Source organism: Bubalus kerabau, chromosome 4 (assembly GCF_029407905.1).
Source record: "Bubalus kerabau isolate K-KA32 ecotype Philippines breed swamp buffalo chromosome 4, PCC_UOA_SB_1v2, whole genome shotgun sequence".
In the NCBI taxonomy this organism is placed as follows: Eukaryota; Metazoa; Chordata; class Mammalia; order Artiodactyla; family Bovidae; genus Bubalus; species Bubalus kerabau.
Window position 1 is genome coordinate 110,853,641 of NC_073627.1, and position 16,949 is coordinate 110,870,589.

General features: G+C 40.8%; 1 protein-coding gene across 1 annotated transcript in view; it reads left to right on the forward strand.

The window, feature by feature from the left end:
- The window catches only part of ENTREP1 (endosomal transmembrane epsin interactor 1), a 74,224-nt gene that overhangs the window by 8,006 nt on the left and 49,269 nt on the right, over window positions 1-16,949 (forward strand). The window contains exon 2 of the mRNA XM_055578277.1: window positions 3,138-3,194. Within this exon, the coding sequence (XP_055434252.1) occupies window positions 3,138-3,194 (57 nt within the window). The remainder of the gene's footprint in view (window positions 1-3,137; window positions 3,195-16,949) is intronic.

The following is a 16,949-nucleotide window of genomic DNA, read 5'->3' on the forward strand; positions in this document are numbered from 1 at the left end:
GCTCAGATGATAAAGCATCTGCCTACAATGCAGGAGACCTGGGTTCAATCCCTGGGTTGGGAAGATCTCCTGGAGAAGGAAATGGCAACCCACTCCAGTATTCTTGCTTGGAAAATCCCATGGATGGAGAAGCCTGGTAGGCTACAGTCCATGGGGTCGCAAAGAGTCAGACACGACTGAGAGACTTGACTTTCACTTGCTCATATGTGCTAAGTTCTCCCTAAAAGAAAAAAATAAAGAAAGCTTAGTTCTTTTGTCCCAGAGATCCTTCATTTGAAATTGTTTCTGTCACGATCTATCAAAATATTTTATTTATTCATGTATTTATTTATACACATATGCTCCTTTCAACTTTAGCAATACTACTCCTGGGACTTTTTTGTAAATGTCCCAGAAATGAAAAGCACTTGTTTGTAAGGATATATGTCCTTGATGTTTATTGCAACATTGTTAGTGACGGTAATAAATTGAAAAAAGAGTGAATACCCATGAATATGCAGATGATTGAATATATTAGGTGCTGGCTATACAAAGGAATATTATGTAGCCATTAAATGGAAATGAATAAGAGCTAGTCCAGTAAGCATGAAGTGATTTCCAATGAAGTATTTGTTGAGAGAGAAAAAGAAGAGGAGGAGGAGTGTCTTTTATGATTTTTTTGGTAAAAATCACACCCCTGTGCCTGTGTGTGTATACTTAAAATCCACGTAAGGAACCTGAACTGCAAGGCCTCATGGATTTCAAGTTCCAGGTTGTAAGTAGAAGCAGCCCAGGCCCTCTAGACCAGCAGTCCCCAACAGTTTGGGCACCAGGAACTGGCTTTGTGGAAGACAGTTTTTCCCACAGATGGGGAGGGGATAATTTCAGAATGACTGATGCTCTTTACATTTATTATGCCACCCCTGATCTAACAGGAGGCAGAGCTCTGGCGGTAATGCAAGCAGTGGGGAGTGGCTGTAAATACAGATGAAGCTTCATTCACTGGTCTGCCGCTTAACCTCCTGCTGTGTGTCCTGGTTCCTAACAGGCCACAGACCAGTACTCACCCAGGGGCTGGGGACCCCTGGTCTAGACGAGCCCCACCAAGTATGTTTCCTGGAAGAAATCATTTAAAGGAAGGACATATCCTATTGAATTTAAGATGATGAAAGTATATAGTGCACAAAACAGGCTGCTGATAGTATGTTTAAACATAGATATATACAAAGAAGTGGTCCCCTGTCTGCCCATATGTATTTCTCGTCCTCGATATAAGTGGGTAGACTTGTCCTCTGCTGGTTTGTTGTGAAATGATTGCCTGCAGTCAATAAATGGAGAATTGAGAGTGTTGTGAGCAGGCCTATGAGCTTTGGATTTCAAGTAGCCCTGTAATCCTTAAAGAAGAAGTTCTTGTGAAATAGTGCATTGGAGTGATTTTGGCAAAAAGTGCATTTGAAAGAAAATCCTCATAACTGCCTTCAGGAGATTCATTTTACTGCATACACAAAGATAAATGTGTTCCGATGGCATCAGAATGTCCCTGGGCTGAATAATTACTTTGCTCATCCTTTCTGACCTGCTTATGAACTGTGTTATTCAAAGGGCTGATGGTGGCTTCCACCTTACGCTTTGGCAAAATGCTGGTTCTTCTTTACTGAGGATGTTTAGGTTGTTCACTGACATATCATTCTACAACATGAGATATTTCTCATTGTATTCCCGCCCCCTTTGTGGAATAAGTGTTCAAGAACATTTTCAAATTGCCAGTCATGCGACAAGCGCTGTGCTAGGAGCTGGGGATTCAGAGAGACAAGACAGGAGTTCACAGTCAGTGGGCAAGATAAAAAAGATACGATATTTTGGGGGGAGAAAAATTATGTGTAGAGGGCTTCTAGGAGGGTGGGGTGTTGAGATTAATAAGGCTTAACAGAGAAGGTGACTGTGAGTTGGGGCCTTGCAGAATGCATAGGAGTTCTCAGGCAGGAGAGTGGAGGGGAGCTGAGAGATTTCAGTGGCAAAGAGAAGCACAAAGTCCTAAAATGTCTAGAGCCTGGCCAGTCTGAGGAAAGACAAGTGTGCCTGGAAGGAGGGTGTGTGGTGGGTGGACCAGGGATATGTGGAAAGCAGGCTTGAGAAGTAGGCAGGGGAAGATCCTGAGAGGCCTTGTTTACCATTTTGAGGAATTGACTTGCCCCATAAAGGATGGGCTTCCCAGGTGGCACTAGTGGTACAGAACCCACCTGCCAATGCAGGAGACTTAAGAGACGTGAGTTCTATCCCTGAGTTGGGAAGATCCTCGGAGAAGGAAATGGCAACCTGCTCCAGTATTCTTGCCTGGAGAATCCCATGGACAGAGGAGCCTGGAGGGCTGCGGTCCCTACGGTTGCAGAGTCGAAACAACTGAAGTGACTTAGCACGCACGCATGTAGGATGGGTACCCACCTAATGAAGGGAGGGTTGTGGCCGGGCATTCTTCTTTTCTAAACAAAAACGACTTTAATTTTTTTACTTATGGCTGCACGGGGTCTTGTTGCTGCACTTGGACGTTCTCTAGTTGTGGTGAACAGGGCCCATTCTCTAGTTGAGGTGTGCAGGCTTCTCACTGTAGTGGCTTTTCTTATGGAACATGGGTTCAGGTGAGCGGGCTTCAGTAGTTGCGGCTCACTGGCTCTAGAGCACAGGCTCAGTAGTTGTGGTGCATGGGCTTAGTTGTTCCAGGGCATGTGGCATCTTCCCAGACCAGGAATTGAACCCCTGTCCCCTGCATTGATGGGCAGATTCTTTACCCTTGAGCCACCAGGGAAGCCCCAGATGTTCTTCTTATGAGGCTGACTTTGGCTACACATTAGGTGCTACTGGGGGCCAGAAGCCTGGATGGGAAATACTGATTCCTTCATTTATTATAAGGTAGGCTACTTTCTGTTTGTGTGTTCTTAACTGACCTTAAGAAAAAACATACAGTCAGTGAAAACATTTTAGGACCATGGACATGAAAGATAGTCCAAGATGGTCTACCAGGGCCCATGTAATCAATAGGAATATTAAATGTTTGAGGTAAAGGCCTTTGAATTTCATGTATTTTTAAAAATATATACTTTAGAGATCGGGGATTAGTTATTGGAACTTTTCTAGATTTCTGATACTGTTTATCCTTGTAGGTGATACTCTCTGGAATCATAGGATTAACAACATGGAAGCGACCTATGATACTCCTGGTATGTACTGATCTTATAAATTTTTACCCTTTGTAAAATGTGCAATTTATGAAGTCTATAGAAACAAATTGTTGAAATGCTAAAGCTTTCTTGTTCCTTAAAAAAATAAGTTAACAATGGACACTGTTATCCAGATGTTCTCATAACAGTAAAGTGAGATGATAATTTTGCTATACGTGTGTTTCAAGTTCCAGGATTAGCTCTATTGTAAAGATATAACAAACACAAAGCAAAGCAAAACTAAACGGCTTACTCTGAACATTTTGAACATACACAGAAGTGGAGGGAATGATATAAGGACTCCCTGTACTGGTCATTCAACTTCAACAATTATCAACTCTTAGCCAGTCTTGAGGAGGTTCTCCACATTCTTTTTCTTTCTCATTCTTTTAAAGGAAATCTCAGCTTCAATCATGAATACATTATTTTTTATTGTTATAATGTTTTGGTTGGATAATCTCAGAAATTCCTTGCTTAGATTCCCTATATTCTCTCTTTATCATATCTATTATATTTATTTTATCACATACATTTTCATGGCAGTAGACTTTGTCCTCTTTTAAGGTATTGGGGTAAAACTCACATAGTATAAAATGAACCATTTTAAAGTGTACAGTTCATCCTTTGTTTTTATTTGCTGTGTCCTTTTGATCAGTAAATGTTATAAAAAATAGACAAATGCGCAGAGAGGCTAACGTACAAGGATGAGGGAGAATCTAGGAATTTGATATGAAGTATAATTTAAAATTATTTTTTCTGTATAGCATCTCTTCTTATTTTTCTCCCATCCATTTCAAAATAGGGTTAAATGATTTTCTAAACTCATTCAGTAAATATACTTAATACAGCCAGACTGTCCTTCAGACTACTGTTAGAAGGTGATGGGTAACAAATGTAAAACTAGTTAAATCCTTACATACAAGGAGGAGAAGCACATTTTAAAATACAATGAGAATACTGGTACTGTGTTGATGGTCTTGAAAAACTAACCTGGAGAGTTTTCAGACCCAGAAGACAATGCAGGCAACATTTTATAACATTTCACATCTCTTTGCTAATATTTCCGGAAGGAACAAATTACTGATGCAGTATTTTAATATATTAGACAGCAGGATAGGAGAAAAGGAGGCTTTGGATGAATCTTATGGCATGTGCTGGGGTTTGTTTTGCAACAACTCTCTAGGTTACAGTCTCTGCAGAAAAATGTTTGACGGTGTTCAGTGTTTATGCTAGTATTTCAGTATATGCGTCATCTTTGCACTGTCCTTTTCCATTGGGTCATTATTGAAATGCTCAGTGACCCTCAAGTATTTAAATAAATTAAAAGCAGAAAACTATCTAATCTAATGCTATTTGTACTTTTAAAATTTCAAATGGTGAGGAGAGTGACTGCTTGTTCTAGATAGATATTAAGAAAGTCCACCTTTTAAAACATTTCTTTAACACTGTTTTCTTGTGGAAAGGTGCCTTGTGAATTTATTCTGTGAGCTCAAGCAATTTTAACTGAAAATAACCCCATTAAAAATGTATTTCTCATCTTTGTTGATAAGTATATGAACTTTGTGACAAAGTTATAACTAGTTTGTGCATATCATGTTGTGCCTGCTTTTTCTGTTTAATATTAAATTAAGTTCATATCAGTAGCTATTATGTTTTCCTGAGCAAGGATTTCATATGCCTATCAGTTAGAATTGCTCAGTAGCTTTTTGTCATATTTCTGTATTACCTTTGGTTGTTGAGTCTGTTGGACATTTGAGCTTCTGTGTTTTGACTGTTAAGAATATTTAGAAGGCCATTTAGTGATTATTTTGAAGTGTTAATTAACATCAGTTTATAAAGAAGATAAGTTAATTGACAGGAATTGTGCAAAGGAAGACTTCCTGAGTGTATCAGTAGGTCATTTGAGCCTTATGTATGTGTTAATCAGTTGTGTCTAACTCTTTGCAAGTTAGACATGGACTGTAGCCCACCAGGCTCCTCTGTCCATGGAATCCTCCAGGCAAGAATACTGGAGTGGGTTGCCATTCCCTTCTCCAGGGGATCTTCCCAATGCAGGAATCAAACCTTGGTCTCCTTCATTGCAGGTAGATTCTTTACCATCTTGAGTCACGAGGGAAGCCCATTGAGCCTTACTCAGTATAATAAAGGAAAAAAACAGTCTGTGTGAATCTTAATTGTATATCATTATAACCTGTGCCAAATGATTTTGTTATGTAAAAAAGCAAAATGGAAAAAACTGATGTGCCAGTCAGATACTCCTAGTTTGAGTCCTAGCTCTTCTGTGGAAGAGTAGTGACACCCTGTGCAAGCCACTTGACTTTCCAGTGTCTAGTTTTCTTTTCTGAACAGAGAGGATACTCTAGTGACACCATGGGGTGGCTCTGCCACCCTACCCCGACCCTCAGTGGATACTTTTTTTTTTTTTAACCACACAAGCATTGCCCTTTGTGAGTTTAGGGAATCTGCGGTTGGATGATTTGAGTGGGAGGCTGTGTTCATTAGAGAAACCAGAAGTGCCCATGTGTTTTCATCACAGACCTCAGCTGAGCTGGTCCGAGTTACAGCCCTACCACCTCCACATCCCACACTCTACCTACAGAGGCGCCTTCTGACCCTGGCACAGCCAGGCTGTCCTTCAGAGACTAGGACCATCTGCCCCGAGCTGTTTGCTTAGCTACCTCCTCTTCTGGGTCTCAGCTCAGCAGTCATTTTGAGAGAGAGATACCTTCCTGAACCACTCTGATTGAGTGGCCCCTCCTCCATGCCCCTCACTGGGTCCCAACCTTTGAGTACTGGCTCCTCAGTCTGAGAGCAGCCTGAGTGCTTTGCTGGGTGAACCTCTCCTGTGACCCCCAGTAGATGGTCAGTCAGTTCTGTGAGGACAGGGGTCTCTCCCCAGGACCAGTGGGCTCAAGACATACTTATTTTTGAACAGTAGGGTTACTCTGGCAACCAATAAGCTGTTTAGGTTCCGAGCTGGTTCTCTCAAAGTTTCTCTTTTTGTCCTAAATGTTTCTCACTTGTTTTTGTTCTCTGAACTTTGTGTTTACCTGCTTTTAACTTTAGGGGGGTTAGGGAGTATTTTGGCTTTTCAGGGGCTTTCCAGTGGCAGGCTGTTCTCTGTTTTGAGTTGCTGTGGGCACACTGGTCTAGAACACTTGAGCACTTCCTTTTGAGAGCTGTTTGCATTTGTGTTCCTTTTTGTTTGTTTCAGTGATTACATCAGGTTTATACTGGTTTGAACAAAGAAGGGTTGGTTTGACCTAGTTCCTTCAAACTCTAGTTTTCATGGAAACTCAGAGTTGGAAACTTCCATTCACTGAGTCCTCTTTTATTGATAAAATACTCAGATGCCAGAATAAAATACAATGTTGGGAGATACTTTGTGAGTGTTTGTATCTGTTTTGGCTATGACTGGAATTAGAATTGGGGGTATGTGTATGTGCATGCATTTGTGTGTGTGTGTTGGGGGTGTTCTATCAAAAATACTTGTATAGTTTCCATTAAGATTAAATATTTTAAAAAGATGGTTTTATTTTTTTCTAGTTATCACTCATTTTTTCATTCTAATAAAATATTGTAGATTTGTTTAGAAATCATAGATTCAGTGCTGGGAATGACCTCAAAGACTGTCTTATCTAGGCACCTCACCTGGAAAATGGAGTTGTCTTGGTAAGATAGTTGCAGAATGGGTTGACTGGACCTGATATCCCAGGTAGAGAGCCCCTGTCTCAGCCAGGGAAGTTATTTTCTTATTGGATTTGCACAGCCAGTAATGAAACCATGCTAAGACTGGAATAGTACAAGCTTTAATTGATGGACAGAGGATAGAGAAGAGGGAACCTAGTTCACAAATCAACTTCTCAACCCAGTTTGGGTGAGAGACACCAAATATATTGGAGAGTTGAGGTAAAAGGGAGGGCATTGGAAAGAGTGGATAGAATACCCATGTGTTATCCAAGAATGGGGCAACAAGTTCCAGGGGACCTGGAACTAGTGCAGCTCTCCTTTTCAGTCCTTGCATGGGCTTTTCCAGTTGTTGTCATGGCCATGATCAAGTGTCATGGTGCTGGTGGTGTGTCATAACATGCTAATGCATTACAATGAACATATAACGAGGCTGAAGTTCTACTAGAGGTCAGCCTTTGTTTTTCTTTTTTTCTTTGCAGCTTCCTCCTGAAACTCAAAGATTAAGACTCATTGGTTTCTGTTTGAGGGAGTGGAAGGGTCTCACTCTGGGGCAGCAACCTCAGTGGCTGGTGTTTTTCTTTGGTGGTATACGTCGTAAGAGTCGCCACTGTGAAAGCCCAGTCAGGCATGCTGCCTACAGTTTTGGTTGCTTATGAAGTGCTAATTTGAGCTATAGTTATTTTCATTTTTCTTGTCAGTTTGGAACAGAGGGGATGAATATGACCTTCAATGACTATCAAAGACAGCTTTATTCTCTAGTACCAAGAATGAAGAAGATTTTTCCCCAGTGATGTTCTGGGGTTATGTATGTGGTTTATTCTCAACTGCAGGTCCTGTTGATTTGAACTCTAGACTAAAAATAGGAGAAGTAAGTGAATTGGCTCTTTTTAGAAAATGATCCATTAGTTTCTCTTCTAACTTCAAGATTATAGTATTTAGGGTAAAACCTCATTCCCCAAAGAGCCTCAAAAAGTGGCATGCATAACGTATACAGAGATTTTATTCCCCCTCAGCTAATGGTCCCAGTAGGCTAGGCTGGTAAGATGGTCCTGCTTCATGAAACCATTTGAGGATCCAGTTTCTTTCCATCTTATTGTGCCTCACAGGAAGAGTAATGGAACATCCAGACCCTTTTGTCAAAAGAGATTGACAAATTGGCATCACTAGATAGTCAGAAATATACATATAGGTGGGTTATGGTGCAGGATAGGTAGTGGCCCTTTCATTCCTGATGATATAAAGAAGAGGAGGAGGGCAGAATACCTCAGCACAGTTCAAGAATCTGTACATTTATAAAAGGAACTCTGAAGCTCTGGCTTGTGCAGTTTGGTTCTTTCAAGTACATTTCATGGTTGTTAATAATTTGGAATGAACTCCCTGGTTTGAAAGTTCAAGAAACCTGAATTTTAATGCTGACATGTTACCACTAATTATTGGATGGTCTTGGGGAAATCTCTTGATTTCCCCTTCTATAAAATGAGAACTCGGAACACTCTCTTTAAGAGTCCTTCTGGCTCTCATATGATAGGTGTCCAAAATCCTCTTGAGTTACCTGGAAGGTGTTTTAACTTTAGATGTTCATTTCCACCAGGTTATTGTAAACTCCTGCGTATAAAGTGAAATATGATTGTTTCACACTTGGTATTTTATATTTATTTTTGGCTGTGTTGGATCTTCGCCACAGCATGTGGGCTTTTATATAGTTGTGGTGCCTGGGCTTCTCTTGTTGCTGAGTGGGCTTAGTTGCTCCAGGGCATGTGGGATCTTAGTTCTCCAACCAGGTATCAAATTCATGTCCCCTGCATTGGAACATGGATTCTTAACCACTAGACCACCAGGGAAGTCCCCACACTTGGTGTTTTAAGGCATAAATATGGAGGGCTTTTCTCACTCTTTAGAATTATTACTACTACTCTCTTGTATGCATGTAATACATAAGAGTTCTTGGTTCTTTGATTTACCATTCTTGTATGATTTCTATGGAAGGTGTTTTTCTTGTTTTGTAGATAATGAAACAGTGGCTCAAGAGTTAACTGGCTTGTCCACTTCACAAACAGATGAACTATTATTAGAAAGAACCTAGGAGCTTTGATTCCTAGTCCATTGCTTGTTTCATAGTGCTAGTACATCACCTCCTCCACTGGCAAATTAGTAGATATTTCTCTGTGGCCAACAGTGCTGTGTATGTGTAACATAATTTAAATAAGTTATTTCCTTAGTGCTGACTGTCTACTTTTTTTTCATGTTCCCAAGTGGCAAAAGCTTAAGGAATTTTGCCCTTGACTCAAAAATATCGGACAGAAGGTGACAGAAGGTCAAGTTTTGGGACTTAGTCTTGTCACTTTCAATCAGTGAGTGGATAAGGAATTTATCCACTCAGTTTCCTCATCTGTACAGTGGGAAATCAACCATCCCTCAGGATCTCAGTGAGGAACAAAAGACACGAATGCACAACGAAACTACAAAATGTAAGGTGAGGCAAGCACATTATGCATCGTTTTTCATCATTCACTGAGGAAATCAGTCTCCGAGATCTGATCTCTCAGTTTAGTGTGTCATTAAGTAATCTGTGGCGACAAAGTATGCATTTAGGTATCACGAAGTTACCTAGACTGGGTTTGGCAGTAGACTTATCTATTGGCAATAGAGCTGTTATTTCTCTGCTCTGATTGCCTCACCCAGGAGGAAATCAGAAATGAGAAAAAATTGTGGAACTCCTTTCTGGGAAGAATCAAGGCTTTGCTTTACAAAATGACCTAAGCCATTTGCTCATGCTCTCATTATTAGCAAGTTTAGTTTGGTAGCAACAGGTAGCTGTGAAGGCTTTGAATTAACCTTCCTGCCAAGTTGATTGTTACAGTGAAAGTGAACCCCTGCCCTCTGACCAAATTTTGCTACACAAGCAATTACTAGCCAACAGACCAAAAAAAAAAAATGTTCATGCACTCTGTTCTACAAGCTTAAAGGATAAACTGCAATTTTTATCGAGCTTACAGAACAGCACGAACAGTTTTTTTTTTACCTGTAATATTTGTTGTATCCCCTTGTCTCTAATGGGATTCCCAGGTGGCTCAGTAGTAAAGAAGTTGCTTGCAATGCAGGAGACGTGAGTTCGATCCCTGGGTCAGGAAAATCCCCTGGAGAAGGGAATGGCAAATCACTCGACTATTCTTGCCTGGAATATTCCATGGGCAGAGGGACCTGGTGGGCTACAATCCACGCGGTCGCTAGAGTCGGTCATGACTTAGTGACTAAACAACTTGTCGAATATCACTGTTTATTCCCTGAAATCCTGTTGATCAAGCAAAGCTAAGTTTATTGGACCTGCTGAAGTAAAGGAGTACACCATACCAGTAGTTCTCAGAAAGATTGAGTCGAAGAGAGGATATTTATAGGGTTTTAGAATCCTGGCTGGGTGATTTTAAGGTGAGTCTCACAAGATAGGGAATTGATTGTATTTGAGCAAAACCTATGAGATAGTAACTTTGGATTGCTGGGCTGATGAAGGAGAGGGCCTGGAAGGAAGATTTGTTGAGTAAACTGTTAGTTTTGATAATTGTTTTAGTTGGCTCACAGTCTTACCTTTGAGGAACAAGTGTTTCTTAGAGCAAGTAGCTAAGTTACTGTTTTTTGATCTCAGTATTGCTTACTAGGGTCAGAAGAGCATGGCCAGTCCCAGAATTAATTAACATGGGGACTGAAAGGGATGTTGGTTTTAATTATTACCATAAATTTCATGGGAACTCATTTTTAACATTCTTTATGCTCATTAAGCAAGCCAAGAATTTCATCAGTTGGACAACTCATTTCCATTGTCACTGCTCATTTAGCAAAGCTGGTTGGATGCTGTTGGGAGGTAAAGATAAAAGCAGCAGCTTCTGGAGTGTGGCTTTTTTTATAAGTGCCAGCTGAGTGTCCTGGAATATAAATTCTTGGTCGTCCTGAGGGTGTAGCTCGACCAGTCAGTATGTACATGGTATTACCCTGTCTGTGCTGAAGTGTTTCCAAGTGTATTTCAGACACACTGTAGTATGTGTCTGATTGTTGAGGGGCTTTCTGACTATCCTGCATCCAGGCTTTCTGGACCCGACAGACCACAGTGATCAATTTCTGAATATGACTCTCAGACAACTACGTGAACTGTGACTCTCTGGGGCAAGGGAGGAAACCACTTTGAATCATGGAGCATCTTAAAATAGATGTTACATGAAAAGTCATGGTATAATGTAAATAGTATATGGAATAATGGAATAACGTATATGGTACCACTTGTGATTTTTCAAAACGTCTGGGAAATCATATGTCTGTTTGCAGTTACATGAAAAGTTCCTGAAAAGATGTGTAAGGAACTGTTGAGAGTAGGCACGTCCACTGAGTGCAGTGGGAATGGACAGGAGGGAGACTGATTTTCCACTTAACATCTGCAGAGGACATGTGGATGAAGTGGAGGATGTTTTAGCTTCCCTATTTTGTTTGGGTTCTGGCTGCTGGTATCTGCATATTTAAACTCTATTTTGAGGGTTGGTTTATCTGCCCTTGTGTGTCTTGATGAGAGGCCAGACCCTGCCCCCAGCCAGAAGCCTCTGAGGCCAGACTCCTGCCCTCCTGAATGCTGGCAGCCAGGGTGGGAGCCCATGACCTCTCTCCACTGAAGCCTCTGCCCAGGACTTGGAAGCTGGAGCTGCTGATGCAGAATAGCCAGGACAGCTTAGATTTCATCGGGCAGAAGAGGCCACTGGCGTCCAAGGCTGGCAGCCAGGGCCCTGGCTTTCCTGTGGCATGACCTTGGTAGAGGTCCCAGCACCCAGGTTCACTTGGCTCCTTCCCGGATTTCTGAGCCTGTCTCTGTGGATTCTGTGAACTACTTGATAGTTTTTATAGATATAGACATAAGAGAAATAGGGAACAGGGCTGGGATTGTATGGAATTGGGTCTCAATAAGGATACCAAAGGTTGCCTTGTAGAGCTCTTTAATGAACAGAGAAGAAGAATTTATAAATGGACATTGTGTATCAGCAGGTATTGGTGCATGTTGGTAAAGGGGAAAGAGGGTAGATTTGAGTCAGACCTGGACCTGATAGGGGTCCCATAGTTAGATGTATGAAAGTGAAAGTGAAGTCGCTCAGTCGTGTCCGGCTCTTTGCAACCCTGTGGACTGTAGCCTACCAGGCTCCTCTCTCCATGGGATTCTCCAGGCAAGAGTACTGGAGTGGGTTGCCATTTCCTTCTCCAGGGGATCTTCCCGACCCACGGATCGAACCCAAGTCTCCTGCATTCCAGGCAGATGCTTTAACCTCTGAGCCACCAGGGAAGCCCAGTTAGATATATAATTGAGGGCATAATAAACAAATCACCTCTCTGAAACTATTCTCTATTTCTCTTATGTCTATATCTATAAAATATATTTATATGTGATATGTATACATTACACAATATGTGTATATATCAAATATATGTATATATGTAACATATATACACACACACAGATACCATATATATATTTCAAGCATACCACTGTGACATTATGACTTTTATAATTTGCTAAGTGCCTTTTATGGAGAAGGCAATGGCACCCCACTCCAGTACTCTTGCCTGGAAAATCCCATGGATGGAGGAGCCTGGTAGGCTGCAGTCCATGGGGTCGCTAAGAGTCGGACACGACTGAGCGACTTCACTTTCACTTTTCACTTTCATGCATTGGAGAAGGAAATGGCAACCCACTCCAGTGTTCTTGCCTGAAGAATCCCAGGGACGGGGGAGCCTGGTGGGCCGCCGTCTATGGGGTCGCACAGAGTCGGACACGACTGAAGCGACTTAGCAGCAGCAGCAGCAAGTGCCTTTTAAGAGAAAATAAACCTTTTAAAAAAAAGAGGAGCTCCTTAGCTTTCTTACTCTTATTGAAAGTGATAATTAGATTTCTGTGTGTGTGTGTGAATGCAGTCAGCACCCGAATGTGACTACATTCCCCCAAATTGACCATTTTAGTTTCTCTCTGGTTGTGCTGTGCCTGGAGGTTGTCTGCATCTCACTAAAAGTGAGTCATGGGTGACGCTTATTCTCTCCTGCCTATCTTCCTCTTCTATTTTTGAAATTATGTTTATTTCTCCTATTGATGGCTTTATTATTTTAAATAATATCATAAAGTTCTGTTTCTTACTTCATCAACTTTGAGTAGTATCTTGATTCTCTCTCTCTTTCTTGGCTGTGTAGGTCTTTGTTTCCACTCTTGGGCTTTCTCTAGGCACAGTGCATGGGGCCGTTTCTTGCTGGGAAGCCTGGGCTCTAGGCACGTGGGCTCTGTGGAAGTATGCTTCGTGGGCTTGATCTGTGAAAAGTACAATTATTTGTGCTTTATTGCAGTTGGGAAATAATTGCACTTTCATAAACCAAGTTGCCACGCGGCATGTGGGATCTTAGTTCCATGACCAGGGACTGAGCCCGCATCTCCTACATTGGAAGGCAGATTCTTAACCACTGGACTACCAGAGAAGTCTCTGATTCTCTTTTATAAGATGAAGAAATTAGCAGTTAGCTCTGCTTCTTCCCCCTTCTACCTCCTTTTGATAATAACACCATTCATTTCCTTTATATAGTCAGTGAGTTAGCATTAACATTTGCTCTTAGAACTAAATTATACCATTTAAACTTTGTAAACTGTTTCTAAAAGAGTGAAAACTGATAATAGCATTTATAATGTTTTCATTATATGAATATGGTTGAAATAGCATGTTATAATTATATTCTTGCTTTCCAGATTCACTTGAGGCCAAAATACAACTGATGTCAATAGCTCCCACATTCCAATGTGTTAGACTATCTAAGGGGACTTGCAAAGTTTCTGGGTGAAAACCATTTTTGCAGTCCTTAGTTAATCTCTATCTCCCTGACTGTAAAAAGATTAGAGGTTAAAGAGACAAATGTTTGGAGAAAGTTATTGAATTGCTGGCATTGAGTTCTACCTCTGTGGTGGGGAGAGGAGAGGAGAGGTGCTTAATGGTAAGCAGTGGAGAGCATGATATGCTCTCACAGTGGTTGAATTTGAAGGGCGGGCTGGAGTGCCTTGAGGCTGAGTTAAAGACTGCAGTTGGGAAATAATTGTACTTTCACAGGCCAAACCCACTATGCATACTTCCAACTGACTAGAGGGTTGGGGCCCTGTAAGAGAGAGTAGGCCTGGGGTGAGCTTATATCCTGCTCTGGCTCCCTCCTCTCCTGGGTGGCAGAGCTGTAACTGGCAGGCTTCAGGAGGAGAAGTGGACACAAAAAGCAGGGATATCGAGAAGATTGTCTCTTTCCACTGCCGTTCCCACTGCAGGCTTGTTTGCTCCCTACAAGGAGAAGATGAGACGGAAAGAAACTGAAACTTAAATGCAGTTTCAGGTTTTGACTGGCACACAGGTCTGGATATTTTAATTACCAAATTGGGACTTTTTGTGACTCGAAGTGCCTGGAGGAGAACTTTTTGTCACTGATATTGTCCAGAAGAATCATGTGCCCAGCCTCAAATTTCATCTAAGCAGTCAGGAAGAACTAGCTCTACAAAGTGGGAGCCACCAACATTGGGGAAAAAAACAAAGTGGTTTTCTGTTGATGCCCATGAGTCCTGCTTGTTTGAGGGATCAGCTGTGTTACTTTCTGTAGCACCAGGAAGAAATGATGGGGTCTAGAGAGAAGGAAATTTAATCCTGTGTTTAAAGGATTTTAAACTGTGTTTAAGAACAGTTTTGGGCTGCCAAGTCAAATCTGTTATTCTCTTTTATTCTCTATTGTTTACTTGGGATCATGTCATATTTTAGTTTGCTTCAGTTCTGGACTGTGACTCTGATATGTAGATTTATGTTTTTACTAGAGTTTTTAAGTGATTCTTTTCTTTTTTCTTGTTGACAAAAAAAGAAAAAGTTACCTAATCTCAGAGATCATCTAGCTGCTTCTTGTGTTTTTTAAAATTTGTTTTTATTTTTTAATTTTTGGCTGTGTTGGGTCTTCATGGCTGTGCAGGCTTTTCTCCAGTTGCAGAGAGCAGGGGCTACTCGGTAATTGCAGTGCATGGGCTTCCCATTGTGGTGGCTTCTCTTGTTATGGACTGCTGGCTGTAGGGCTTGCGGGCTTCAGTAGCTGTGGCTCCCAGGCTCTAGAGCACAGGCTCAATAGTTGTGGCACATGGGTTTAGCTGCTGAAGGCATGTGCGATCCTCCTGGATCAGGGATTAAACCCAAGTCTCCTGCATCAGCAGGTGGATTCTTTACCACCGAGCCACCAAGGAAGCCCTCTTATATTTTTAAACACCTTATGGAGATATAATTGGCACACTATAACATTTACCCATTTAAACTGTACAGGTCAGTGGTTGTTAGCATGTTCACAGATATACAACCACTACCACCATCAATTGTAGAACATTTTCAGATCACCCCCAAAAGGAACCCTGTACCCAGTAGAAGTCACTCCTCATTTCCCCTCAATATTCCCAGCCCTAGGCAACCAGTATCTGTCTCTATAAAATTGTCTATTTTTGGTATTTCAAATAGAATCATATAATATGTGATCCTTTGTAACTGGTTTCTTTAACTTAGCAAATTTTTAAGCACAATATTTTTAAGGGTCATCATGTTATAGTATGTATCAGTACATTTCCCCCTTTCTATTGTTGAATGATATTCCATTAATGGGTATACCACAGTTAATCTATCTATTCATCAGTTGATAGACATCTTCACTTTCTATTATAAATAATGCCGCTGTGAACATTAGTGTTCAAGTTTATTTGTGGGCATGTTTTCATTTTTCTTGGCTATAAACCTTGAGGTGGAATTGCTGAGGCATATGGTATACATTTAACATTTTGAAGACTGGTTTTCTGAAAATGACTTTTATTTTATATTTCCATCAGCAGTGCATGCAGGTCTCAATTTGTCTACATCTTACTGTCTACAGATTACTGTCTGTCTTGTTTATTCTGGCCATCTTTGTGGGTGTTAAGTGGTACTTCATTGTGTTTTTGACTTGATGTTGAGCATTTTCATGTGTTTATTGGCCATTTGCATGTCTTTGGCTTGCTATACCTCATCATAATAACATCATCACAACTAAGAAAATTATCCAGTTTCCCTTTCCAAGTCCCTTATCAGATATTTGATGTGCAAGTATTATCTCTCATTCTCTGAATTGTCTTTTGGCTTTTTTGATGGCATCTTTTAAAGCACAAAAGTTTTTGATTTTGATGAAGTTCTTTTGTTGCTATACTGTCATATCTATTAATAAGAAGCCTGGTCTAGCCCATGGTCATGAAGATTTATTCCTATATTTTCTTCTAGGAGTTATATTATTTTAGCTTATGATTAGGTCCATAATCTGTTTTGAATTAACTTTTGCATATCTTGTATCAGTAGTCCAAGTGCATTTTTTTGCAAGTGGATATCCAGTTGTTCCAGCATCACTTGTTGAAGAGCCTATTCTTTCCTCGTTGAATTGTCTTGGAACTTTATTGAAAATCTGTTGACTCTAAGTTCAGTTTTATTCATCTAGTTTCTTAATTATACTCTCTATGCTGGTTGTTTTATTTCCCCCTTTGGACATTCTTAAGACTATTAACTTCCTATTCTAGTTTGGATTTAATTGTTTTCTGGGTATCCTATACAAATGTCATCTAAATATTTTCTTTACATCATTGGATTAGAGACATTGTTTCTTAGATCTCATGCCTCACACATTCTTTTTTCCTGAATTCCTTTTTCATTTTGCCAGAAAATGTGCTGTGCTGTGCTTAGTCGCTCATTCATGACTGACTCTTTGTGACCCCATGACTGCAGCCCGCCAGACTCCTCTGTCCCTGGGATTCTCCAGGAAAGAATACTGGAGTGTGTTGCCATGCCCTTCTCCAGGGTATCTTCCCAAGCCAGGGATTGAACCCAGTCTTCCGCACTGCAGGCAGATTCTTTACCGACTGAGCCACCAAAATTTTCATGAAGAATATGAGAGAAAGGAACTCTCTAAGAGTTTGAATGCTTGATGTATCTTTGTTTTGCCCTCCCATTTGAATGATAGTTTGGCTGCATGTAGAATTTT